Source organism: Acinonyx jubatus, chromosome A1, assembly GCF_027475565.1.
Source record: "Acinonyx jubatus isolate Ajub_Pintada_27869175 chromosome A1, VMU_Ajub_asm_v1.0, whole genome shotgun sequence".
Taxonomy (NCBI): domain Eukaryota; kingdom Metazoa; phylum Chordata; class Mammalia; order Carnivora; family Felidae; genus Acinonyx; species Acinonyx jubatus.
Window position 1 is genome coordinate 123035466 of NC_069380.1, and position 13108 is coordinate 123048573.

The window sequence follows — 13108 nt, forward strand, 5'->3', positions numbered from 1 at the left end:
GACAACTAAATATAATACGTCATCCTAGACTGGATCAAGTACTGGAAGAAATGCTATGAAAGATGTTACTAGCTCAGTAGACAAAATTGGAATGCAGACAGATTAGATAAAAGTACACACACACACACACACATGCATATATAAACATATACATAGAGGCAGAGAGAGCAATGTGGGACATAGAGACACAGACAGAAGAAAGCCAACAAAAAGGCAAAAGGGGCAAAATATTAATGTCAGATGAATCTGAGTAAAAGATAGTCAAGTGTTCTTTTATGCCATTTTTACAAGATTTAAGTTTGAAATTATTTTCAAACAAAAAGTTTAAAAAGGATTAGCATGCTATTAAATATTTTACATGTGTATTTTAAAACTCTGAGGAACATTTAGAGATAGAAATACTTCCTGTGTGAAAGGAATCTTCCCTTTTCTTCCTCCCCAATAGAGCCAATAAAACAAGATTATCAATGCACAAATTACATTTTTTAAATTTTACAAAGAGAAAACAAACTAAAGACCCTTATTAAGCACACATATCTATATATAAGTTCAAAGTTAGTGTTAGTTAAAACCACCATGATTTTCAGAGATAAATCAGAAAAGCTGAGATGTAGATCATTCTTGACATAAGTGGATTCTCAGAATCAGCAAACATTTTGCACTGACTGACAGGCTTCCTTCCTCATAGTTACAAGTGCTAAACATGACTTCTGGTAGGATGGGGTCTTTCTGCAAGATGGTATATATCTCTACACATCTTTTACACCAATATTGTATGTAAGTGCCTCTAGACCCTCTTCTCACCTTGTCTCAAATTTGGGGATGGGTAAGATGTTTGTTTCATACTTGTTTGGCAATAAAAATAGCTACATGCTTAGTAAATTTTCTTTCAGATTCCATTAAAATATCCTTGCATCCAAATAATTGCATCAAAGAGAAAATACATGAATATCATTACCCAACACAATTGCTTAATAGTTGCTAAGGAAATGTGGAGTTAATGGATAGAGATGGTAGGAAAAGCTCACTGTAGTGACCCAGCTGACTTTTGGACAAGGGGCTGAAAAGAGGGTTTGCCTCCTGAAGTTGATCTGGCTAAGCTGTGGACATAACATAAGGGTTGATGCAGGAGACCTAAGGGACCAGTGTACCTTCATTCTCTGTGGCTACCACTCCTGGATGCTCCCTCTTGGGATGCATACTAGGGTAAAAGGCCCCATTCCCTAGAACAGTAGGGCTGTCCTGTGACGGAGAATACTGAGGACACCACTCTCCTAATCCCCAACCCACTGAATCACTTGCATTTCATGGCTCTCAAAGGCTGTGAATGGTAATTATTTGGGTAAGATTAGTCAAGGCTTTCCTCTAGCTAGGTTCACAAGAGGAGCCAGGAGTGGATGGGTTTGTCACAACCTTTCCCAGGAGTTGGTTGATGGGAGGGAGGTTCCTGTGCCAAATTGACAGCAGTGAAGCAGAGAAGGGTGAGGGACAGACTTCCAGAAAACTTGATCTTGAGTGGGCCACAAGACCAGAAAAAAGTCTTTCATCTCTGTTTCCCTCTGCTCCTCTTTCTTCACCAAATGAGGGAGAAGGCTAAACATTTCCCAGAGGCAACAGCAGTCTGCTTCTAAACCTGCGGACTGGTGAGTTCCAGCTAATCTTACTTTATCTGGACAATTAATTTGAAAATTAATCACAGAATTCCCCCTCAGTGTTCCTGGGTTTCATTCTAGGTATGCATTTAGGTTTTTTACCCTAAAATCATCAATTGGGCCGAAATCTTCCCCTCTCTGTCTTGTCTCCTTTGCCTGCCTCTCTCTGCTCTCTTCCCAAACCTCTTTAAAAATGTGCTTATTCTTCCTTTGGAGGCATCTGGTTGTCATGCAGAATTTTCACTTTTGCTTTTTCAGCAAAGTGCAAATTTGTTACACTCTAAATTCTTTTTGTTTACTGCTTCCATTTTGGATGAAATGTTGGAAATTAAAACCCTCACGTCTGTGTGTGGGAGCTTTAAAAATCCACAACACAATGGAAGAACAGCTTGATTGTGAAAATACACGCTTCATTAATTTTAATTTTTTAAAGTTTATTTATTTATTTTGAGAGAGGGAGATAGAGCACGTGAGCCAGGGAGGGGCAGAGAGAGTGGGAGAGAGAAAGAATCCTAAGTAGGATCTACACTGTCAGCGCAGACCCCGATGTGGGGTTTGCAGTTTGTGGAGCCCACAAACTGCAAGATCATGGCTTGAGCCGAAGTTAAGAGCCAGATGCTTAACTGACTGAGCCACCTAGGTGCCTCATTAATTTGAATTTTCATTAATCTCTTACTTCTTCATTAAAATTTGTGGTTGATGAAGGAAGATTACAGTTGTAGATAGAACATGGGTTTTGAAGTCAAGCAGCTTGAATCTCAGCATTGCCATTTTATATGTGGTAACCTTGGGTCAGTCATAACCTTTTAAAATTCCCTCATTGGTAAAAGGTGGGAACATGAGAGTGGGATAGATGTGAGGATTAAACGAGCTAGTCTATGTACAGTCCATGGCACAGAGCCTGGCTTTGCTAAGTGCTCAGTTGACATTTGTTCTCATCAAATGTAATCCATGTAAAATGCCTGCACAGAGTCTGCTCCAAGTAGATGCCCTTTCTATCTTCCCTTCCAAATGCCAAATTTCTCTCTAGTTTCAATAAGAATGGGTTTTCCCAAAACCCCAGTCATAATACTTTCTGACAAGGGACTTGAGATTTGATATCTGTTCATGCCACGTAACAGGCTGAATGGTGTCCCTGAAGATACATCCATATCGTAAATCCCTGAAACCTGTGAATTTTACCGTGTATGACAAAAGGGTGGATATCACCTCGTATGTCAAAAGATGTGATCAAGTTAAAAGACGTTGAGAGTAGAGATTTATCCTAGATTATGTGGGTAATCCATTGTAACTATGAGAGAGAGGCAGAGGCATTTCTGAGACAGACACACACAGAGAACAAGGTGATGTGAAGACAGGGGTGTAGACTGGAGTGGAGGCCACAAGCAGCAAGAAGCTGGAAGAGGCAAGGGAGGATTCTTCCCTGGAGAGTCCAGAAGGAGCAGGTGCTGACATTTTAATCTCATACACTGGCCTCCAGAACTGTGAGAAAATACATTTCTGTTGTTTTAAGCCACCCAGCTTGTGGTGCTTTGTCATGCAGCCCTAGGACACTACTGCAGTGATTCAATCTGCACTGGAGAATTTGGCCCTCCTCTTGTTCTCTCAGCAACTCTATCAGTAGAGCCTGCAGGGTGGGCCATGCCCCCTCAGGTGCCCACAAACACAATGCTCATGAAACACAATTTCGTCTAGACCCTGGGCAGGGCAGGGTGTGGAGAGACCCTTGGGACCACTCATCCAGCTCCCATCCTCTCTGAGGCCTTAGGTTCCTCCTTTGGGCATAGCAAACCTTTTCTTTCCACAATTAGAGACAAAGCTTAAAATGCAAATATCTTCTGTTATATAACATCTCCACTGCAGTAGGAAGCTTTGTGTTCCATAGTAAATGATTTTACTACAGGTCCTTTCCTGCATGTGGGCTCTGACAGGGAAGACAGCCAGGAGGAACACGTGGGACGAGAAACAGTGTTGCTATGGTGAAAGCAAAAAGCACAAAGCAGGAGTGGAGAGCTCTGAAGACCTAGGCTTCCTGCGTCACAATTTCAGAAAGCAAACCAGAAACGACTCTCGTTCCCGTAGCCAGATAACTGGGTGTTTAAGCCTCCCAGCAACCCTGCACATTTCACAGACTAGGAGATTGATTTGTCCAGGTTCATGCAAATGGGAAGAAAACTGAGACATAACATGAGTAAGGGCCATATATATGTCCCTGAACCCCTAGCATAAGGATGCCTTGTTACCTCTACTAAAGAGAAATCTAGAAAAATGCCACTGAAGGGATTCAGACTTAACACATCCACATCATTTGACCCCTGAAGGTCATTCTGTGTCATATTTTTTTCAAGTGCACAATGCTAATCATTCCCTGTGAAACCATAAACCAGAGCTGTCTGAGCCCTGCAACCATTCCATAGCAGCTATTGGGGCCACAGACCACCCATGAAAAGAATGTTTCTCAATGTTCTGATGTCTGGATAGAGAATATCTGGGTCTCAGGCCCTTCTATGACTCACTAGCTGGGTGTTATTAGTACAAACATGCCCCACCTTTTCACCTCTCTGTGCTTCCCTCTTCCCATCTGAGATGTTAGGCCAATGGGTTGGATGAATGATTCTCAATCCTTGTATGTGAGATCTTCCTGGGGAGCTCCAGGCCTCCCCCCAACACTAATTATACTGGAGAACTAGGCATCAGCATTTTCCAAACCTGTCCATGTGATTCTTATGTGTGGCTGAGTGTGAGAACCAATAGATTACATGACTTCTGAGATCCTTCCAGATCATTTCTTTTCTCAACATTTCCACAGAAATCCAGGGCTACTAGAATTTTGATTTCCCAAATATTCAGAATTCATGGAAAGCCCTTGAATAAAGCCCACATTTGGGGAGAAAATCACTCTTCTGTGGTTTGCCCAACAATATACCATAATGGCATGTAAAAGCTATGTAATGGTCTAAACCATTATGGCCTTTCATGCTTTTAAGAGGATGGAAGGGTTAATGTGATAATAGAACTACTCAGGTATCATCTAATTAATTTTTATTTTAGGGGATTGCTCTAAATAGTACCCTGGAATACTGAAAAAAAATTTAATGTTTTCTAGTCAACTAGTATTAACTAAGCTCTTGTTTGTTCTGAGGACTGCTAAATTCAAGCTGGAGGTAGAGAAGGGAAGAGCCTTTCACATTTGAGGAACTCATAGTCCAAGGTAGCAATTAAAACAGGAATAACAAAGGCAGCCACAATTTTAAAGTACTTATGGCACATTAGGCAATGTGATTGGTGCTTTTTATGTATTATTTTATATTCTCACAACAGCCTTGCGAAGCAAACATTATTTCCTCCATTTTATTGCTGAGGAAAGTAAGGCCCAGAGAGGTCAGGTAGCTTTCTAAGGTCACACAGCTAAGAAGTAGATCTGCCGTTCCAACCTACGCTATTTCAACCATATTTCAGCACCTCTAGAAAGGATTGAGAAATAGAGATAGAGATGGCAGGGAGAAGGTGAACTTTCATGAGGGAGTCAGGTGTGGGGTGGACGAAATGCTGTGAATTGCTCACATGAAAGGTGCTGTAAGAAAATAAATATGACAAATTAATATGTTAACTAGTTAACTACGTTTTGGGCTCAAGCCTGTAAGAGAACACAACACTGGAACAGATGAATTCATTATGAAGGGCCACCTCTTCACAGTCAATTCCAGCTTCCTCAGATTAGTCTCAAAAAAAATAAACTCGTTGTGTTCCCCTTTGGATTGCATAGCTCAACAATGTCATTTTTTAGCTAGTATGAGGTCTTTGGATTTAGGCAGACTTTCATTTTTGCTGATTGTCTTCAGTGGTACAAAATGTACCAAGGGGAGGGGATGGTGGTAGGCACAGCTTTAACAATCATTTTCCCTATGGTGTTCATCATCAAACACCATGTGAACCAGCATATTCTGAAGGGACACATACATGCAATTCAAAATGAGTTAAGAAGTGGAGAACTATCTCTCTTTATATATACATCTGTACATATAGTGACTCAGAGATCTAAAAGTAAATCTAATATTTGAGAAAGCACTGAGCTAAAATAATTCACCCATGAAACAGATACAGCATGAAGGGTAATAAACACACTACGGCCTAGAGCAGGACAAGGGAAAAAGAAAGACGCAATGGATTTTCTTAATGAGCTTTTACAAATCATCTTTTTCATGTTGGAGCCAAAACTAGGAGCAAATGACCAAAGAACTTTAGGGTCCTGAAGAATATTCACAGGCTACAAAAAATGGTTTAGATGTCAGTTTTTTTTTAAATATTCTAAAAAATATTTATTACATTTACAGAGTGGAAATTTCCTGTGCATATATAGAAAAGATGCATAATTACACAAAGGTATTATGTATATGTACACAATTCATATGCAAAATGTATACACATAAACTGTACTGCTGAATACATGCTTTTTATGAGGATGGGGCTGATTCCATAGCAATCTTTTCATGTGGAAAATGACCTCCACTCGGCAAATTATGAGTAGGAAAGATATATCCTGTCATTACAAATAACATAGTGTTAAATCACACCACAACCACGGATGAGATATTCTATCAACTATAGTATAAATCTAGGTAACATCTATTCCTAAAAGGAAATCAAGAAGTATCTATGGAACTGTGGCAATGAGATATTGAGTTAATAGAATGAAAAGAGACATGTGATTTGTTCTTTTTATATTAGTTACTATAATATAGTTTTTAAAGACTTGAAAATAAACTAATGAGAATAAAGATGATTGTATCTGAAATAGCTGGTTGTGTTTGAAACCCAATTTTTAAAATTTGTACATAGGAATACTTTAACAAGACAAACAGACCATAAGCTTATTTTTCATTTCCAAATGCTTATCAAACAAGAAGTGCACATGTAAAACAGATTTGTTTTCTATGTGAAATCCTCTTTCATATTACACACACACACACACACACACACACACACACACTACTCTTTTCCCCCTCAGAATTGCAGAATCTCTACCACTGAACTAAAGATATGAAGAACCAAAGGAGGTATTAAAGCAGCATTTTTACCTTTTTGCTGGTCAAACACAGATGGAGTGCTGAAATCCATGGTTGCCTGTCTCATCATTTACCATCAGAATGGCAAAAAGCATCCAGGTTTCTAGAGAGAGAGAAAAAAAAAACCCACCATCTCACATGTTACAGTCAACACATCAGTCAGATACAGCATCACTTGCCAAAACTCCTGTTTGAGAATTAAACGTGCATTAGAGCTGCAGGTTGTTGTCGAGGCAAATGATGGCAATAGGCGAATGTTATTCCTGTGATACCTGCCAGGAAAGGAGTTACTTCTTGTGGCTTCATTCATCAGCTATGCTTGTGGGTAATTATTATACACCTTTCAACCCCCAACAAAAAAAACGAAAAAGCTCAAACTCTAAAAAAAATACAATTTGCAGGGGGCCACCTGCCTTGGATCTGAGCCAGGAAAACACTGGAGGTCAACGGAGCTTCAGCAGCTGGAATGTTGCTTTAAACCAAAAGAAATCTCAATGGGTGAGTGAGGATTCACAGGGCCAGACGGAGCATGTGCAGAGCTGCCAATGCAGTTGGATTCAGCTGTGTTCTTGGTGGAGTGAGAGCTGCATTTGGGTCATGTGAGCGGAGAGTGCCATCTCAATGGAATAGGACGTAAATAGTGTAGCAGGAAGCTGCTGGCCATGTGCTGTATGGAGTGGTTATCGGCTTTCATAGCTCATCTGCAGTCTCTCTTCGGCTTCATGCTCCAAATGACAGGGAGGATGAGGGGAAGCAAGTGGCGTTTGAAAGGTGAGATTTCAAGGCTCAGACACCCATGACAATGAAATTAAAACAGTCTGCAATCACAAGGGCATTCAGTGCAGTATTAATGTGGTTGAAAAAACCCTGAAAATACCAGAATGTACACCACTGAGGAATAGTTGAACAAATGGTAGTAAATTCATACTCTACATTTAAAAACGTGAGAAAATCTCTCTATATATTCATCTGGTAGGAGGTCTCTAATCTATTGTTAAATGAAGAAAAAGCTTATATATTTCATTTGTTCATATTTTTATAAATACAATAACTACCCACTGTGTATGTAAATATATATATATATTCTAGGGAACATCAAGGAAGATGTAGAAAGATACACAACAAACCATTAATACTGGTTACCTCAGGGGATTGCAATTAAAGTAGCAGGTTTCTAACTCCATCTACCTTTGTATTTTTAGTCATATTATAATTAATGTCTATTATTTTATATTTGTCATTATAAATTTGATACAATTCAAAGCAAACTAACAAAGCTCTACATTCAAGTTAACCAGCCATATAGCAAATGCTGTCATCAAGGCTGTTGAAAATGGTAATAACTGTTTTCTTTTTAACTTTGTGTGAATGTGGAAATGAAAATAGAAGCCATTTTTCTTCATATATGACCACAACTTGTTTTGATAAGGACATATAATTTATGATATGTGTTCTTTCATAGAAAAACTACTTTGTTTTTAAAAATTTTGTTTGTTTGTTTGTTTGTTTGTTTGTTTTTGAGAGAGAGCAAGGGGATGGGGGAGAGGCAGAGAGAGGGAGTGAGAATCCCAAGCAGGCAAGGGGCCATTACACAAGGCTCGATCCCATGAACTGTAAGATCATGACCTGAGCTAAAATGAAGAGTTCGATGCTTAACTGACTGAGTCACCCAAGCGCCCCAATAGAAAAGGTTCTTTCTTATCTCTTCCTTCTTATATTTTCTCACTGCCTCATCATTCATTTTCTATTAAACACATTGTCTGGTCTCAATTCCCTGTGACAATATTGCTACTCATTTACCTTTCCTATGTCAGTCCCTCTCCCCAAGATGCCCTGTGTTCTTTTTATTTAAAACACAGGCAGGAACTACTTCTTATAAATCATTATGCAAAATGTGCTCCATAGATAAGTCTCTCAAATTTCCCAATGCTGTGGGGTTGTTTTTTTTTTTGTTTTTTTTTTTGTTTTGTTTTTTTTTTTTGCATTAGCCATGAAAGCCAAAGTGAGAAGGCTCAGTGGACTGGTGAAGAAAGTGACTCATACTAGCTAAGGAAAGCTGGCTCACGCTTGCCTAAATGACCTACCTCAAATTTAGATTAATTTCCTTTTCATTCATTTGCTCATTGATTCATCAATTCCTATGGAAGGATTAGTGCACTCCGGTCATCTCTGTAGGTTCTGATGATGCAGGCATGAGCAAGGTCTCCACACTCAAACAACTTAACACTCTTGGGTGCATTATATTGTATCCACTCATTTCATGAAGCAGCAATATGAACTTTCTCCGTATAAAATATGGTATATACTTTGTATACGTATATACACATTATTCTTAAAAACAATTTTTTTAATGTTTATTTATTTTTGAGACAGAGAATGAGCGGGGAAGGGGCAGAAAGAGAGGGGGACACAGAATCCAAAGCAGGCTCCAGGTTCAGAGCTGTCAGCACAGAGCCCAATGTGGGGCTCGAACCCACAGACTGTAAGATCATGACCTAAGCCAAAGTTGGACACCTAACCGACTGAGCCACCCAGACACCCCTATACACATTATTCTTAAAACAGTTTTCATGTTGCTTTGATCTTATAACTTGTACGTTTTAACACTCATCCACTTACATAAACATTTAGTGATTAGTGTGTACAGGGACTCTTAGAACTTGAAATAGATCTCCTTTCACAAAGACGTCTGACCATTTAACATTCATTACCTTATCTGGAACTTAATCATAAATTACTGATATTTTGCAATGTGTTTTTAAAAATTTGTTATATGATCATGTTAGACTTACATTCACAACTCAATTCTAAGTTCCCAGAAGGTTTGAGCTGAAGGATAGGTCTTTTGTCTCCCGCAGTGCCAAAAGAGTGCTACACTCAGAGCTGCCAGTAACAGATACTGATTTTTGTTAAATGTTAAATGTTAAATGCCCAAATGGACAAATCCAGCCTTTGGTAAAATGGTGAATTAGACAATGGAGACTTCCAACAGTGGGTGCTCCTCCTGTCCCCTTCCCAGTCTGCACAGTTCCATTCCTACTTAGTGCAGACATCCCCATTTCTGACTTTGCCCTATGTTTTCCTTTTATCTTAGTTTTCCAGGCTACTGTAAACTTTTACCTTCATGCATATCATGATAGCAACTTGGGGAGTATTTATCAGGCATTTCTAACATGCTGACTTTAATCTGGAGCAATGGCTTTATTCATTCATCCATCCATCCATCACATGATATGTATTTAATGAATACTAATTATGTTCCAGGCAGTAGTGTTGGTGCTGGGGGCATGGTGCTGACCAAACTAGGTATGTGGTCCCCATTCATAAGAATCTTTCAGTTTAGGGATGATTTAGGAGACTACCTTTTGTGGCCTCCCAGCACCTCAGAGTCCTTGGATCACTAGAAGCCTGAAGAAATATCTCTGAATGACCACCTTCTGTAAGAACACAGTAACCCTCCCCATATCTGGGCAGACAGAATGTTCTTCCTTCTATCCTATGCTGATGAATAATGCTGCTCTTTGGCTCTCTAATAGGCAGGTTTGCTACCCTACTTTGGCCAGATGAAAAATGCTAAGGGTTTTTTACCCTGCCTCTCACCATGAGCACTAATATTACAATAGATGTCCACAGATTAGAATAATTTTTGCCTTTATTTTAAAATCCCAAATAGATATTTTTTGAAATTTTCTTTCTCCGAATTGTATTTGTTTTATTTCTAGACTTCCATATCAACTGGAAACTGTGGGGATTTACCTTTAAATGCATCTGGGTTGTGGCCATTTCCTCAGTAACCTGATGGTTTGGGAAAACACAGAAAACAAAACATAATAGAAACTCAATCCACGATGCTTTTTAAATGTGTGGATGGTAAATTTACTGAACACCTCAAAACTCTTTTTAAAAGTTCTAACTTTGGCCACAGATCCTTTCCTTCTATTTTCAACTCAGGAATGATTGGCCAAGTTCAAATGAAGTCCTGTGGTTTGAATTAAGTTAGCATGTCAGAGAGGTCTGGCTCTGGCAAGCTCACTCCTCCCCACCACTTCCTGACAGACTCTCAAGTGTTTAGAACTTACTTTTCTTTGCATTATTTTTTCTGAGAGGAAATCCTTGTGAGGAATCTAGTTGGACTTGGCTCTCCAAAGTTTCTTGTAGAATTAGAAAAACAAAATTTGAGGTTATGAAGCAGGTTAATGGGAGAGAAGCCTGTGGTTCTTTGCTCAGAATAGTTGCTAACGAGGCCAAGTCTCACTCTGTAAAGCTGCTGTGTTTTGTGACCACAGACTGTACCACTATCAGCTACAAAGAGGATGGGATATGATAGACTATATTGTATCAGTGCCAGTCACTGCCAACTGCAAAAACAACATACAACGTGACACATGAAAGCCCCAATATGATTGTTGTAGGCTAAAGCAATGCTTCTTCTTTAAAAAAAAAATTTTTTTAACATTTATTTATATTGAGAGACAGAGAGAGACAGAGCATGAGCAGGGGAGGGGCAGAGACAGAGAGGGAGACACAGAATCTGAAGCAGGCTCCAGGCTCTGAGCTGTTAGCACAGAGCCCGATGTGGGGCTCGAACTCACAAACCGTGAGATCATACCCTGAGCCAAAGTCAGACACTTAACCGACTGAGCCACCCAGGCGCCCCTAAAGCAATGCTTCTTAAATTTTAATGGACATACATATCACCTTGGGATAATCTTACGGGGAAGATTCTGATTTAGTAGTTCTGGGTAAGAAAGATTCTAGATTTCTACAACATTCTCAGATGATGCTGATAGTTGGTCCATTCTTTATGTAGCAAGGAGCCAGAATATTTTTCAAATACTAAGTAAAATATACACTTACTGGGCTTTTACACCCAAGGTTCTCTATGGAATAGTAAAGATCTAGAAATATTAACTAAGTCCCCAAGGGGCCACAGAAAATGTATTTGTAACAGAAGTGAGCCAGAGGTGGGGAATGGTTATTGACAACATTACCACCTTGAATATCTGTGGCTGTTTTTAGGTTAAAGAAGGAGTACAGGCCTATAGTTGGATGTTATTAGGGTCATATACCCTGAGCTTCCCTCAAGTTCTGCCCCCATTCTACTTCTGTGCATTTGGGCAAATTCTTTTTCTCCTAATTAGCACACTGGAGATAATGGTGGTCTTCACCTTAAAAGGCAGCTGTAAGGATGAAAAAGGATAACAAAACAGTGGTGTGCTGAAGCCAGCACCGACTGGCCCTCTGAAGCTGACTGTTAAATATTGAGGAATTTTGTGAGGTGCTTGGTAGCTTGAAATTAGCAATGGTGGGAATATTTACCCTATGGAAAACAGCAAATGCTACTGGTAAGGGCTCTTTCTTGTTCTTCTGAGAGCTGTTTTACCAGCATACCAGTTTTTATAAAGTACTTAGTGCCACGGGGCGCCTGGATGGCTCAGTCAGTTAAGCGTCCGACTTTGGCTCAGGTCATGATCTCGCGGTCCGTGGGTTTGAGCCCCGCATCGGGCTCTGTGCTGACAGCTCAGAGTCTGGAGCCTGTTTAAGATTCTGTGTCTCCCTCTTTCTCTGACCCTCCCTTGTTAATGCTCTCTCTCTGTCTCAAAAATAAATGTTAAAAAAAAATAATAATAAAGTACTTAGTGACTAAAGACCTTGTGAATACTACCTTAGCTACCTTATCTGAATTATTCCAGCACTTGTGGTTTGAAACACATCATTTAGCACTAGACATTGTATAGCAGCTTCCTTTTCAATAAATTCTATAATAGGGTTCTTCTCAAGAGTGGGTCTCTTGAAACTGGAGGTTGCAGAGGTATTACATATTCTGCCATATACCATGATTGATCATGCCTTATTTTTTGCCTCTCCAAGGAGACTACTGAGCATAATTTCAAAATCTTTGGAGTCCGTTATTCCAAAAGCCCTTGATTCCTTTCACAGGAAGAATCAGAGTCCAACCTGAATAATCTCAGGACAGATTCCAAGATAATAATGCCTCTCCAAAATTTTTTCAATGATAATGTGAACATTGGAACAGGGAGAAAGAGAATATATACAAGTGCTATAAGATAGGTCTGTGTCCCAGTCATAAGCTTTCACACATTTCTCAAAATAACTGTAGTTGGTAGATTAATTTGGAAATGGCACCTGACACAGCAGGTAGGGAGGTAATGTCCCTCTGTGTACTTATGCTGACAACTAGATCTAAGAATGAGTATAGTCATCTAATGTGAACGCCCTCAACTCTCTTCTCCTTTTCTTCTAAATTTTTCTGTTCCTTCCCCTAGCCCCAATCTCTTCTGCTGCAAAGAAAGAAGTGTCTTTTTTCCTTGAGAATGCTAGGCCACCATTAGTGCATCTCATTCTACACAAAATCTGCCCAGAGAGGCA

The 13108-nt window shown here is 39.6% G+C and overlaps 1 protein-coding gene across 3 annotated transcripts in view; it reads right to left on the minus strand.

The window, feature by feature from the left end:
* Window positions 1-13108, minus strand: part of ANKRD55 (ankyrin repeat domain 55) — a 173519-nt gene that overhangs the window by 87401 nt on the left and 73010 nt on the right. For all 3 annotated transcript variants that reach the window (XM_027041782.2, XM_015072562.3, XM_027041775.2), the window contains exon 2: window positions 6731-6821. In XM_027041782.2, coding sequence (XP_026897583.1) covers window positions 6731-6788 — 58 coding nt within the window. In that variant the 5' untranslated portion in view covers window positions 6789-6821. The remainder of the gene's footprint in view (window positions 1-6730; window positions 6822-13108) is intronic.